The sequence below is a fragment of the Pagrus pagrus genome (assembly GCF_965226575.1).
Source record: "Pagrus pagrus genome assembly, chromosome: 4".
Lineage (NCBI taxonomy): Eukaryota > Metazoa > Chordata > Actinopteri > Spariformes > Sparidae > Pagrus > Pagrus pagrus.
Genome location: NC_140188.1, coordinates 6,744,983 through 6,760,655, shown reverse-complemented (window position 1 = coordinate 6,760,655; position 15,673 = coordinate 6,744,983). Strand labels below are relative to the sequence as shown.

General features: G+C 39.9%; 1 protein-coding gene across 1 annotated transcript in view; it reads left to right on the top strand.

Annotated features, from left to right (window-relative positions):
* gbe1b (glucan (1,4-alpha-), branching enzyme 1b) overlaps positions 1-15,673 on the top strand; it is an 87,968-nt gene that overhangs the window by 34,975 nt on the left and 37,320 nt on the right. Inside the window, exons 11-12 of the mRNA XM_084351476.1 lie at positions 8,542-8,652; positions 8,744-8,915. Of these exons, the coding sequence (XP_084207602.1) occupies positions 8,542-8,652; positions 8,744-8,915 (283 nt within the window). The remainder of the gene's footprint in view (positions 1-8,541; positions 8,653-8,743; positions 8,916-15,673) is intronic.

Sequence of the window (15,673 nt, the reverse complement as noted above, 5' to 3'; positions counted from 1 at the left end):
AACTTGTGTAGCTTCATAGTGACACAAGGATCATGCCCTGTGTTTTCCTAGAGGAACCTGCACACTGGTGTATTCGCTATAACAGGAAATTGGAATAGGACTGCATGATATGCAGAAAAAGTCATATTGCAGTTATTTTGACTATATTGATATTACAATGGCAGCGTCTCTGCAGCACTACAGCGCTTTATTTTTAACTTTACAGTATTTTACCTTTAGTAAAACAACTGCAGCTTCTTCAACTTGGATATTGCATTTGGCCATCATGTTTTATTTTAATAATATTTTGATTAATTTTGTTGTCCTAGGATTTTACCATAAAGGCTTATCATTAGAAGAGATCTTATTTACACTTGTACAATACGCTCAGTGACAAGATAAGCCACAGTGGCCTGCACGATGTACTTTTTATTGCAATTCATTAGAATAGTCCTGGGTAAAGCTTATCTTGGTGAAGCTTAAAGTATCTAGAGTTCGGCACAAATACGTCAAAAAGTATCTTATTACAAATTACAAACATTTGCTCATCAAATGTATAAAACAAAGTGCTGGGATGAGGAAATGTATTTCATTAAAATACAAATAATTTGATACTTGAAAATACAAAAATACATTCCATACAAACTAATACTAATATGGGTCTGACCTTACCCCTCTACATTGAAAAGATTGGCTCTGCTAATTTCCCACATCAGCGATTCAAGCAGCCAATCAGGATTTATCTTGGTGTGTAACAGCCAATCTGAAGCCACAGTGATGCACTTCTTTCAGCCGACGATTGTGATGAAGCCAATTGTTGTTAAGTTGTTTGTCTAATTTAAACCTGGGGTTATAAAATGACAAATGACACGTATTTCAAATAAGCAAAAATACAGGCTCTTAAAGTATTGAGCTACAAGATACATCTTTTTTTATCGTCCAGGCAACATTCACATTAAATAAATTTAATTGAATCACCAAAGATTTTGGCACAACATTAAGAAACACTTAATAAACTGAGCAAAAAGAGAATAAAAATAATCTTTTACAAAGTCAAAGAACAAACATTAAATGTAGATACTGCCCTTCTCTGGCTAACTCTATAGTCAGTTAGTTAGTAGTGTTTTGTTTTGGATTGCATTATATTCACTTAAAAAGTATTTGAATCAAGACATGGATTCATTTACACATCTAAAGTAGTCCACATTGATTGCTGGCTGATCAAGTCTGTTGTTTTGTTTTTGTTCTGTTGTATTACCACAACATTAAATGAGATGAGTTTATTGTTTCTTGTAATACCAAAAGAGAGTTTTCTTCCACAATCTGCTGTTTTTTAACTGGAAACTTCAATTTTCTTGCAGCCTTTATACTTAAAACAGCAGCTCGTGCTGTTTTACATAAAATTATACACAAACAATTTAAAATCCAATGAAACAGAGTGGAATAATATAAAACTTTTCATTGAGCCAAATAAAAACAAATATACCGAAAGGATAGAAGGATTAATGTGATGATAAAATGGATTGCCAAATTAACAGTATTCTGGTTCCATGAAACGTGTAACCATGAACATGTTTCTACAGTCATAATGTCACATTCACACTAGACACAAAAGGTCACGTAGATTTCTATTTCCTCTCATGAATGTGGTCTAAAGTGTAAAGAGAGTCTGCACTTGAGTCATTTTTTTCACCCGGAGCTGCGAGTGGGTTTTTATCAAACTCAAGAAGTTCTTTGTGCTTTTTCTAAAGCAGTGCTAATTTATTTTTCTTTTTTTCCTCCTTAATCCTACCTGCTGCGCGAATGGGAAGGTCATTATTTATCCCTTCAAACGCCGTTATGAATAAATGATGGAAGAGACATAATTGTTATTGAAAATAAAAGCAATAAAAGCAAAAGAAAGATGGGCTTTAATAATTTTAACGTGAAGGTCATCTAGTCACTAATCCAAGCAGAAATTTCTTTTGTGTTTTTTTTTTTTTTTTTTTTTTTCCTAAGTGCAGCATTTGAATAGGCCAACAGTCACCTTTACATTTCACTCTGATTCATTATTCACTGTGAAATGTCTGTCCTTGGGGTAGCTTTTTATGATATCAAAGCAAAGGTTATTTTTTCTGTCTGAACTCAATGCTCTGTTGAATTCTCTTAACCAGTTAGACAATCTGAGTAGTTGAAGATCTGAAACACAAATACAAATTGTCTCCCCATCAGGGTTATCGCCCCGCACTCATTCACAAGTGCAGAGGTTAATTTCAGCCATAATGAATTACAAGAAGAAAAAAAGGTCAATTATTTTCTCTCCAACACTAGGGACAGTAAGCGGTGAAGAAATAGAAAATATCATTTTTTTCAATTGAAATGATGGAATTCCCATGAATAAATTTCAGGAGACGTCAGCAGAGCGTGACCGTTTATAGTCCTAAAATTCAGACATTCATGAGTCCCTTCACCAGATCTCTGATGTCTTTTTAAGCTTCAATGAATTTTTAAACTTTACATTGTAATTTTTATGTGAGGTTTAACGTGGTAAAGATGTCTTCAGTTGTGGAGATTATCATACAACACAAACTAAAGAAGGTGTGTGTGTGTGTGTGTGTGTGTGTGTGTGTGTGTGTGTGTGTGTGTGTGTGTGTGTAGTCTTTGTTCAGTGTGTGAATTTCTACAAAGTTCCGTTGAAAATGGTTTGAACTCTGGATGGAGTTTTGTCCTCTTGTCCTTCAAAAAGACATCATTGCTCTACTTAAAGATGAAATGTGACTTTGGAAACCGAAGAGGATGAGCTTTCACTGAAAACAGAACATGAAAATGAAAAAAAATAATAATAATTGGGGTAGAGAGGGTGCTGTCGACCAACTGCAAATTATGACTTTGAATGTTTCCATTCTAGGGTTGAATTTCATTCTTGATTTCATTAATATTTAAAATTAGTAAAAAAAAAAATTAAAAAAAAAGTAAAAATGAAGAGTAAGAATCATTTAATATGTTCATTTTACTTTTGGTTATTCTGAGGATCACCTGGTTCGTAGGAGTAAAGTTTTGTTGGTAAATGCCCTACTGAGTTTTTGAGTTTGTTTAATGTAACTCAAACACATAAACATACAAGACTCCCACTTTGTTTATTCAGTTTGTTCAGGCATTAAAAAACAAACATTCATTGACGATCTTTCTCTTCTGACTAGAATTTCTTCCCCAAAACTACATAGTGCACCTTTAATATTTCCACTAAAAGTTCTTCCCATCACTAATCATCACTGGCAAACAGAATAACACCATCATTCTGTGATGTGTCACCACCCAGTGCTGCTTCAGACTGGATGGGAAATTCTGGGTGCCAAATATTCTCGGTCCTTCCACAACAACTGTTGAAGCACCCTTTAGCTCGCCACTTCAGCCCAAACTGCCACTGACAGAGTACTTAATGGCTCACAATGGGAAAACATTGTTTATAACTGTGCAGCCATCAGGTTTCAAAGTCCACAAGTGTATGATGTTGAAGCTGAGCAGCACAGGGAAAGTGCATGCATGCCGAGCCATCCGTCCAAAGATAAATAAAGCTTATTATATATTTCTTTATCTGAAATGTGTTTTTCTGTCTGTTCTGATGGCATCAACATCTCTCAGGAAGCTTTTTTCAGCCTTGTTTTGGAGCAAGGTTTGCCTCTTCATGAGAATAGACATAACGTACTTAAGTCATAATTTATTGTCTTGGTGTCCGTGGTGTTTTCCTCAAAGCACATATTAATAAAAATGCCACCATTCATTGTCAGTATGCGACTGAAGCTGGCAAATATTACTTCAGAAAGTACATTTGTAGGGAAGCAGACAGGCAGCAGGTTATCTCAGGGGATGTGTCAGTCTGTTTGGGTTGGCTGGTGGATGAATCCGGATTGTTTGGTGTCCTGTGTGTGTGTGTGTGTGTGTGTGTGTGTGTGTGTGTGTGTGTGTGTGTGTTTGTGCATGTTTAGAGCAAGTAGAGGCCTTTTCTTGTTTGATATTTGAGGGGAAAATGCTGTTTGTGGAATGCCTAAAGAGGTTATCCGTTGTAAGATTCATGAAACGCTGTGCCTTTTTATCCACTAGCCCACACTCAAACTTACTGTATATTTACTCATATTTTTGCGAAAAAGCAAAGCAGAGTGTGTGACCTCGGCGCCGCATGCGTCCTCTTGCGCTACGGTTTCTTGTGTTTCTCGATGGGGGAAGTCTATGCATCGTTAATCAAGTCTGTCTCTCACAGCGGTGGGTTTTACTCAGTAGCGAGGATGGAGGGAGGAAGCTAGGAGCAGAGCGAGGAGAGGAGGGGGAGAGAGATAGTCCCAGACTTGACCTTCCTCGTTGATGCTTGCAATAGCTGTGCGACAGGCAGCGCTGCACCGCTGAGACGCAGCCTGCTCCACGGTAACCAGAGGTTTCACAGGATTATCCTCGGGACGCCTCTGGAGAGGTTGTTGCTGCTTTTACTTTTCAAACAATATTGCTTGCAATGCAATATTCGTTTAGGTATTGTTCCTTTCCTGTGGAGAATCGACGGCATGTGAATCATAAAGCTGGAGGAGGGCAAGTTGAGCAGTGAATTTCATGTATTTCTGTGCAGGGCAGCATTCATATGAACATGCCTTGGTATAGTCAGTGAAGTGCACTCAGGGCTAGCCTTGCCTCTTCTCACAGAGTGTCAATTAGGGAGGGATTTGAATGGACTGAAGTGGAGCCTCCAGTGAGGTGTGTGTTGCAGAGAAGGAGACATGCAGTGAGGAGGGCAGGCAGACAGGCAGACAGACAGACACACAGGAAGAAACAGAAGGAAGGAGAGACAAAGACGGAACAACAGGGCTCTTAGCTTATTTATAGATTCACATGTGTGCACCAATGAGTCTCTCTCGGTTCCTTCAGCGGGGACTCACACTGTGTTTCGTCCTCAGCATGACTGATTGATATGACTCATTTACTGGCTGCAGAAGGCTGTTAGGACCAACAGGCTGTGAAAAATTAAGATATCCTAATGAGAGGACCAGATAAGGCGCAAAGCACAAGTTTGGATGATTCGATCCGATTATAACCATAAAATGCTGTCACTCCTAATGGATAATGTTACAAAAGCCCTCTAATTTAACAAGCACCCTTCCCTCCAGCTACAATAGATTGAGATGTAATTGAAACAATTAGAGGCGGAGGAGGTAGAGGGCTCGCTGGTCGAGGCTAGGATAAGAGAAGGCGATGCGGAGAATTCTCCGACATCCCTCTGCTTCTCTCAGCTCTTCAACGTGAATGACCTCCGAGTCAATTGTGCCGATTTTTTTGTTTCCGTTCCTCCATTTATTTTAATTGAATGAAAATATCAGTCTGCGCAGCTCTCTCCTCATTAATTTCAGGGGGGAAAAATCCATTTCTGGTCCTCATACTTTGCTCCGTCCATCATAACTGGAAACACTTTCAATTAACATGACTTAATATGACTTAGGCTGCCGGCCAGCAATAATGGACTGCAGCTTGTTTATGTAAACATGTCGGCGACTCCTTCGCCAGCATTTAAAGGACGCCCACTCTGTTTGACCCCCCCTATCCGGTGTCACTAGTTCTAGCCTTCTTTTAACTGCCGCGTTTCAGCTTCACCCCCCCCCCCCTTTATTTCGTTTGCTAATTGCACTCAAAGGCCTCCCTTGTATGGTCTTAACTGACCGAGATGCTGCAGGTTTCTTCATAAAGGCGTCTTAACATGAAAACTGTGAAGTGAGGTGGGGGGTGTCTTTCCGCTGAGCGAAGCCTCTGGCAGAGACAGACATCTGCGTGGGCAAAAAATTCATTAATTTCCCAAAACTGTGAAAGTATAGGCATTAGCTTGATCCATGGGATTGAGTGTTGCACACCTTCGTTCTCTCTGCTCATCTCCGGGGGCGGCACTGTATGTGTGAAGAGAGGATGTCCCCATAGCAACGCAAACTCAAACACAGTTCCAGCAGTTGTGTTTGCAAAGACAGTAGAGGCAGGATGCTCGGGCCAGCCAGCGAATGTAAAACACAGGCTTTACACTGAACACATCTCTGCCTCCGAGTCCTTCCCAGCACCATGTTAGAGGCTCTTGAATCAGTCACAGCATGTCAGTGACAGCGAGATGACCTCATCCAGCACTGCGAGACTTTTTTTTTTTTTTTCATTTTATTTTATTTCTGGCTCTGCCTAATTAATCTGGGCACTCTGGTTGGCTCCTGACAGCAGGCTTGTAAAGTAAGATTTGTGCACTGCTCATTATCATTGATGAAGTGGAGTGTCAGTGGTGCCAGGAAGCTCGGCTGGTCGGGGCTGATGTGGGTGAGCTGGTGGTAGAGAAGTCGTCAACCCAGTCACTCCTGTCTGCGCTCCGACAGTCCCACTCCCAGATTAATTGCTCCCAGACCACTTTTGCGGTTGAATTGAATTGTAATGATTCATAAGGAAGTGTAAAGTGTCTGATTGTACGTGGATGTGGAGGCGGAAGGGATGATCTCCTGGGTATATCCTGCGGATTCACTTGTTTGGCTTTTGAATTGGAGCTGGTGGGGAATGACAGAAGGCAGCATTTGGAGGATTTATTTATTTTCAGCTGGTCTAACTTTAGCTGCGGGACTGAAATTCATTTGTAAATGTTGTATTGGTGTATACAGTTTTTCAATTTATTATATTTATTGAGGTCCTACATCAAGAAGGTCTTGAAGTAGTAACCTGGTAACTATGACCCATCTGCCTTGTTTACAAGGAAATTTAAATTATTAACTATTTGTAGTGTCAATATTTTTCACACTCAGGTCGATGTGTGTTTGTGTATCCCCCTGATGTTTTTCTAATTTTCAATCAATTTTGTTCAATCAATTTTCCAGCCTTGACTCATATTCCAGCAGCTCTTCAAACGACTATTTTTTCTGTCGTACTCCTCATTACCGGTGTACAGTACCAGTAAATATACAATAATTATATATGTCTTCAAGGTTTGATTAAAAAAAAACAACCTTGCGTATATACAACTTATACATTTGTATATGCATTATTATATGTTGATATATGTAAGGCTCCTTTGCTCCCATCATTCTTGACATATCCTTTTTATTATACTTCCTTTACCAGAATGTCTTAATGTGCCTTAAAGCCTTGTATTCTATGTAGCAACAAATATTCATGACTAAACACAATACGAGACAGGAGGTTGTCTAAAGGAAAGAGGAAACACAGCTCAAAAAACACAAGCAAATAAACTAAATAATATCAGTGTTTTCTTTCAAAGCGATGTGACATGGTGCTTACAAAAACACAATTATGTTAAGACCGTTGAAATCCATTTACATGGAACAAACACAGGTGGACGTGAGATTAAACCTGCCAGCTGGGGGTGGTGAAAATAATCCATGTCAAAGTCTTCTTGTTGACAAGTGATTAAAAAATGTGATTTAAGAAATGATACTAATATTAATCAGTTTTACTGATGTTGAGTTAAAACCAAACAATAAGCCGGCACGGTTCTCAGGATCTGAGGCATCACACTGAGCTCAGAGGAAGTTAAAAGGTCCGAGAATTTGTCGTACATGTAGATGATAAGTCCCTTGCTGAGGTTTTCTGGTGGAGTTGGCATCAGTACTAATATGGCCACACAAGGCTAAGGTGAGAAGGAGTGAATGTGAACACATGGTGATATATAGAGCGGGATAGCCTCTATTTAGGTGGACCAGCCAGTTCATCTCAGACGTATTGATCGGCACAATTTACTCTCTTTACTCAGAGGATTATGGCTCTGTAGAGTAATATAAAGGTTTCCTGACATGTCAATCAGCTGTCACAGCCAATTCCAGTGAGCAGACTGCAGCCTGTCACTGAGATGGGCTCGCCAACTCCCCCTGCAATCAGACAGACTGCATGTCCATCACCAAGGGTTTGTGGAGGGCATAAACTCTCTTTTTTTCCCACTTACGAATGATATTGATACTGTGGCTTTCTGGCATGTCTCGTGTTTATTAAATCATCTCCGTGCACACAGCCATCTCCATGGTTATCTTTACTCTGCCCTTTTCTCTCGTTTGCTTGTATAACTTTGACTGATTGCAACCAGTTCTGGTGACCATATAGAAGCACTGTGTGGGAAGATGTGCTCGAGATGCATGTGTTGGTGGCCCCCTGTTTCCTTTCTGACCTCGGAAAATGACCCCTTTGGCAGAAAGTGTGCATGTAGGCAGGCCAGTGGCAGGGCATTGATTCCAGGGTTGGATTTATTGTTGAATCCCACCGTTTGGATGAGAGGCTCTGACCTTGCCCATCTCAGGTGGGGAGAGCTGATGCCTTACTACCCATGGGCTGTAGTGAAGTTATTAAAAACTCCATTACCGCCATTCAAAGGCAGACATAACTCACAGTGCGGATATAGAGATGTCAAAACAGAGATTGATCTGAGAAGGAAGTGTAACCCAGAGAAAACTTAAGAAAGGTAGAAAGACTGCCAGAGCTGAAATACTGAGCTTCAGACATCAGTCAGAGCCTGGATGGATCTCTCAGTTACACATCTATCATGCCCTTTTTCAATAACCCCTCTCTGTCACTTTGTAGATCCTGAAGGAGTTAAAGGATGAGGAGTGGGACATGGGCAATATCATCTACACACTGACCAACAGGCGCTATGGGGAGAAGTGCATAGCTTATGCAGAAAGTCACGATCAGGTGGGCTATTTTCTACAAGATCCTACTTCATTGTGTCAGTAGAGTCTCCGTTATCTCTGTGTTGGTGATAAAACTTAACCCATCTTTCCAGGCTCTGGTGGGAGATAAAAGTCTGGCCTTCTGGTTGATGGACAAGGAGATGTACACCAACATGAGCTCCATGATCCCCATGACAGCAGTCATCGACCGCGGCTTGCAGCTGCATAAGATGATCCGCCTCCTCACTCACTGTATGGGTGGAGAAGGCTACCTCAACTTCATGGGTGAGTCATCATGGCAACACACGGAGCATCTAACCATATAGAAATTATAGAGCTCAGCTGTGACCACTGACTTTTTTAATGGCTCCGTTGGAAGTTAATTTCCCATTCATCCATTGACGTCATGACCATAATCCGATCATGACCATAAAAAAATGTGATTTGAAATGTAAAAAAAAAAATCCGGTGGTAGCAGAACTTGCCAGCCGACACGACTAGCTAGCTAGCTCCGCCAATCCAAGACATCGCTGTTACACTAAAGTATTTTCTGTGGAGAAGTACTTTTCTACGACATCGCAAGTAAAACGTGTTTTTCTTAAAACAAGTTTCACATCAAGTCAGCTTCTACGAGAGCATACACTGTATTATCGTTTTACAATGTCATTGCTCATGGCGTGTCTGTCGTGGATGGTTTCAACATCACGGTTAATAATCAATGCCCTCGATTCAGAATATTAATTGGATTTTCATTTCCAAAACCTCACTGTTGAGCTGTATATTGTATACTAGAATAAATACTATTGAGCAGTCATTAAGAAGTATTGTATTACCCTCGTTATGTGCACTTCAACAAGTCATATTGCGTATTTGGGAGCTGGAACAATGAATCTGTTGAATGAAAATGAGTCTGCAACTATTATGATAATTCTTTACTAATTAAAATCACCTAGCAGGCAAAAACTCCAAACATTTCTTTGTTTCCCTCGAGTGTGAGGATTTACTACTTCTCTCTGTTTTATATGGCTGTAAATTAGGCTAAATATATGTTTTCTAAACCGCTGGTCAGACAAAACAAACAATTTGACATTGCCTTTGGCTCCAAGAAATTCTGACAGTTAATTGGAAAGAATAATTGACTGAAATAAAAAAAATGGTCCAATACACTATAAATATATTTCCATGTACACCACTCACATCACCAACAAACCCAGTGCAAGAATAAATGTTGGAATGCAAGTTTTTGCAAACCACAAATATGTAGTGATACGACCCCAGAGGTCGTATGAACATTTTCTTAACATGTGCGCTTTAATCGTTTCTTTATGTTCAGTTTTCAATTTTATGTTGTGACAACACTGTGCTTATGGTCCACTTAGTTAGAGTTTGGATCATCGAGATCATGTTTTGGCTTTCCTGGTTCTTTCATGACCGACATGGCTGGAAAATGTTCCAACGTCTCCATAAAGATATCCAGTGGTTTGGTGCTTACAAATATTGAAACAGTAGTGATGTCACCACCTTTTCCTCCACTTCCTGACATGAAAGTCAGATTCATAAATACCAGCATTTTATTCTGGCTCAAACTGCATCACATTCCTTGTCATATAACCAAACCCTATGTATTAAAATTATATGACCAGGTCATATTAATATATAATCATGCCAGGTGACATTGAATCAAGGTCATGATTTTGAGGCAGCGTCCATCTGTTTGCTTCGTGTTTTTATTAAAAGCAGCGAGGGGAATCAGTCCAGATCCATCTCATGTGCTGTATTCTTCCCGAATTCGAACCTCTCCCCTCAGGCTGACACAACAATCCCGGAGTGTTTCAACAAACAGATAAAATACACATTTATTCTCCTGTCCATCCAAGTCCTCCGCGGGCAGAAAGCAGAAACAGCCTTTACTATACATTTTTAATTGATGAGCTATATCAACTGTGTTCATTTGCACTACTGTTAAGGGTACTGTGCTGTGGTGCCATTTATTTTTCTGCATATCATTTATCATTGTGTGTGTTTCAGCTTCAGGGTCTCACAAACAGATTTTAAATAAAGATGATTCATAAAGGTGTGAAATGGCCTGCAGTAGTCCTTATGTTACTTATTTTCCATTTGGGGTAAAGTGCTCAGTTATTGGATTTGTTACATTTCTTTCATGGATTTATCTCTGGAGTAGCTCGCCATCAACGAATCAAGGCTGATGATAAGCATCAAAGGAACCTTTTCAAGTGGGGTTGACATTAATACTCACTTTCCAGAGCTGATGGTGAAATGCAGGACAAAAGCTGTCTTAAGATCAGATAGGTTCCTTATTTTTTTTCAAAGCAGATCTAATTCTCAGTCACCGTTGACATGCTCCTCATTTTCAACACATCGTCTTAGCTATGACGTGGTTTTATCGAGGCCTGCTGGTAAAGATAATAAAGTGATAATTAATGATGTTGGAGGTTGACCTTGGCTGAAGGGAGTGTATTTCCTCGCATGTGCGGTGGCTCTCCTCGCTCAATGTAGAGACAGCCTACCCTTGTGATCCACAGCATTTTAGCTCCACCTGGTGACTAGGTGATCCGGTCAAGCTCTGAGTCCAAACAAAGTGTTTCTACAATGCCTGTGCTGCCTCTTCAGATTCACTGTAACTCAGTATTCACAACGCTACTCAGTCTCTGCTCGAGGAATAAGAGTGAAACACCCTGTGAATTTCTGCTAAGTGGATTGATGTGTGGAGGGAAAAGAAGCACAATCAAAGCAGCTGTTCTCGACGGACAATCATAACAGGGCAGCTCATAATGAACAGGATGTCAGAGAACTGACCCAATGTGGGCAGTTGAAGGACAGTTGATAGTAATTATATCTGATTCTCTGGCTGGACTACAGCTAAAAGGCTCACTCTGCTGTTCTCTCGGTGCTTTGTCTCTCATGGATTTTTGGTGCCACCTTTACTCTCAAACAATCAGTGCAACATTAGAATCATGATGAGTTCACATGAGTGAAAAACTATATTTGAAATGTCAATATGGCAATGATTTCATTAAGTCAGTCAGTTATCTTTTGTGAAAGGAAGATGCTCATTTGCCCTCCTGTAGCCTTAACCCATACATGTTTTTTAAAATCTTTTAATCATTGATAAGGGCCTTGAACTAGCATTGATTTCTTGCAGAAAAATAATGCCTCTCTCTGACTAAATAGGGCAATAATTAAAGAGTATTGAGAGGAACATGCAACTCATTACAAGGACTTACTGTATTTATTAGGACAAGTTCACTTCAGTCACCTCATGTTGAGAAGTAGCTGTTCGACAGCAAAGATAGAAAGAACAAAATCAAAGCGGAGGGCTTGATTTCTTCTAATTAATGTTTGTGTAATAATGTAAAGGACTGCATTGTCTAAGTAGAGGCAGGTAGTAGCAGACTGTTAAGAAGTAATATACACTGAGTGGCCACTTTACTAGCTACGCTTATACGGCCCCCAAAAAAAGTCACACATTAATATTTGCTTGGACCGCCTTTAGCTTTGATTACGGCACGTATTCGCTGTGGCATCGCTTTGATAAGCTCACGCAATGTCACAACATTTATTTCCGCCCATAGTTGCATTAATTTTTTTGCCAAGATCTTGTATTGATGATGGAGAGTCGGGCCGCTGCTAAAAGTCTTCTCCAGCACATCCCAAAGATTCACAATGGGGTTAAGGTCTGGACTCTGGTGGCCAATCCATGTGTGAAAATGATGTCTCATGCTCCCTGAACCACTCGTTCACAATTTGAGCCCGATGAAAGGTGGCATTGTCATCTTGGAATATGCCCGTGCCCATAGTGAAGAAAAAATCCATTGATGGAAAAACCTGGTCATTTAGTATATTCAGGTAGTCAGCGGACCTCATTTTTTGGGCACAAAACATTGCTGAACCTAGACCTGACCAACTGAAGCAACCTCAGATCATAACACTGCCTCATATGGTAGGCACTGGGCATGATGTCATTCACATCACCTGTCAGTGTTTCTAATCTGATCGGTGTATATTTACATATGTACTAACTATTTTCATGCCTCTCACCTGTACTGTACATTGTAAATCCTTGCATCATTGTTTTCTGTGTATTATCCAGTAGAGTCATTCAAAATTAGAGATGCTTAAATATTAGACAGATTTATTGAGATTCATCTTTCAAGTATAGATTCTGGTATTTAACCGTTATATTTTCACTTCACATTTTAACCAGCGAGTTTGACTGTAACTCCCCTCCATTCTTTCTTGATACAGTCTAAGTGGAAAAATGTCTCTCATTGCCTTGTAAAACCTGCCCCTAATGTTGATCCTGCTTCTCGTCCTGCTGGCTGTGAGCAGTTTTTAACCTCCGGATCAAAGATAACTCCTCTTGCTGATGCAGTCTGCCCCAGCCTGGACTGGAAGCCTTTTATTACCAGTTTTACTGCCGGAGCTTCTGGATACTTTATCACGTATGTGACTGTCCTCTACTCCCTCAGTATAAACCTTTTATGCATCAGTTAACTTGGGTTTTGTGTCCCAGAGTTGTGTTTTGGAGAAAGGACAAAGTCCTCTGAAGTTTTACAGGAGCTGTTCTAAAAAACATTAAAACTACTCAAAGTAAATACAATCTCCTTGCTTAATTTACTTAACAATTAGCACCAATTGTGCTCCATTTCCTTAAATTAGAGTCTGCAGAACAAATGAGGCAAACTCCCAATGCAAACTTGTGTATATCCCTCTCTGTTAAGTAATGATCAGTGGCTTGAAGAGCAGAGATATGGAAAGCAGAGCAGTATCAAGCAGGCAGAGAAAGGAATATTGTTCTCTTTTGAGAACTGCTGTCTGGCTGACTAAAAGACTGGCGGTGTCATCATTTGATAACAGTAATAATGAATGAAAGTTCAAAGTTTTTTATGTAGACAAGAGAAAAGAAGTTTCAAAGTCTACAAAGACGAACCACGCTTAAGTCCATTACTGAGAACTTTCTAAAGTTCAGGCAATCAGATGAGCGTTAGGGAAATGCTGAAGAAAATGAAAAAAAGAAAATCAAGTAGATCTAAGATGACATGCCGTGTCAATGGATCAATGAAGGGAGAGTCATTTAGTCAGCGCCGAGCAAGAGCAAATTGTTTGAGCAAGCAAATCAATTTGAAGTGCCTAGCCCAGAAAAACCCATTTATTTACTCGTGACCAATAGCAAACACCACACAGCAAGAGGACAGAGGGAACATCCGTATTTGAGATGCTGAGAGATGGATACAGTAAAGGATGTTGGAGTGTCAATGACATTAAAGCACCAAGTGGCGTGGCAGTAATGAAACGCCTCAGTGGTTTTATCATTATATCAGCAGGGACAGAATGGAAGCGCTCGCACTTCCTGACTTTCAGGGCTCACAGAGACTTAAGATAACCTTGCAGATTTACAGTCTAAATTATTGAGGTAAAAACTTCTCCCAGCACTACGTATTCACAGAGTGCTCCAGCGCAACAGGCAACCATTATACTGCGGCCTTGGACAATGAATTGAAAACCAGTGCTTCCTCCTCATACATTTCAAATAGATAATCTCACTGAGAGCTAGCTGTGCTTTCAGGCTTGTGGTTTTCTTGGATGAACGAGGCAATCCCAGCACTGCTGTTGAACCAGTGATGCTTATTTAATGTGCAAACTGGGAAAAGGAGTGTACATTAACACAGTAACAAGAAATCAATCTAGCAAGTGCAAATACTCATTGCATCCCGTCTGAAGGTTTGTTTTTTTGTTTTTTTTGCACTGTATCTGAAACCTTCTGTGACTCTCGCCTTCCCATCCCCTCTGATTCCCTCATTGATCTCCCTTTGCCAGAATCCCGCCAATGGAAAACACATTGATCCTTGGCTCCTTCTTGTGCTGCTAATTACTGAGGGGACTGTGTCACTGTCAGGCCCTTATCTGATGCAGGGCTGTGTAGAGGAGTAATGGGACGTGCCAACTGAAAAGCTGTCTGACATAACCTTGTGTAAACATGGTTGCCCCCAATTAATCATATCGTTATAAGAACCAACATAACCATAACTAGGTATCGACATTATCTAACAAACTTAGTTATTTTTAACACATTGCTACAAAATCTTAGTGCTACATTTTAAGAAAGCCCAGCGATTTTTGTGGCTGATTCTGATACCGAACTGATATCTGATATGAACCTGAAAATGAGCATAATATGACCTTTTTAAGCAGTTGTTTACCACGTTCACTGTCTTAGTATAGCATGTTAGCAAGCTAACATTTGCTTGAGTTAGCACCAAACACAAAGTTGATTTGAGGCTGTTGGGAATGTCATTTGTTTACAGATATTTTTAGTCATACACAAGAGTATTGGACATGTTAGAATTTTGACAGGTGATGGTGCTGGTGATTAAAATCATCTTAAAGGAGGCATGAATGTGTGTACCAAATTTTATGGCGGTCCGTCTAATAGTTGTCAGGACATTTCACTTGATACTATAAATGTCAACCTGCTGGTGGCAATAGAGAAAAATCAGGACCTTGTAAAAAACAAATAATAATAATAAAACTAATAATCCTTTAATGGTTGTTTTAAAAAACTATCTTAAGCTAAACTTATCTCAGATAAAGGCACCCCAGATATATTATAAGACACAAATTATGTTTTTATTTATGTGTGCATTGTGGTGAGAATGCATCATATTTTATCCTTGTACTCAAAGAGCTATCTGGTTTACTTCAGCTGTGAAGAGGCAGAGGAAGGTTATTAACATGGTGATTAATGCAGGCATATGGGAGGCGCACTGCTGTGTTATCATCGAGGAGAGGGGGATGATTACCTAATGGAGGTGTGTCCAATGTGTTTCTTTAAAGCTGAAATGAAAAGAAGAGTCAAAGGCTTCCACGGGCCACTAAATCAACCTGCACTGGAAATCAATCATCTCCACTACACTTTATAAAATAATAACATTAGAAAACTGAGAGTAAATAGAGGCAAAAAAAGGCAGGTGCACTTCACTGTTAATGAAGTGTAGCTCTTAAAAACTTTTATCAAAGCACCA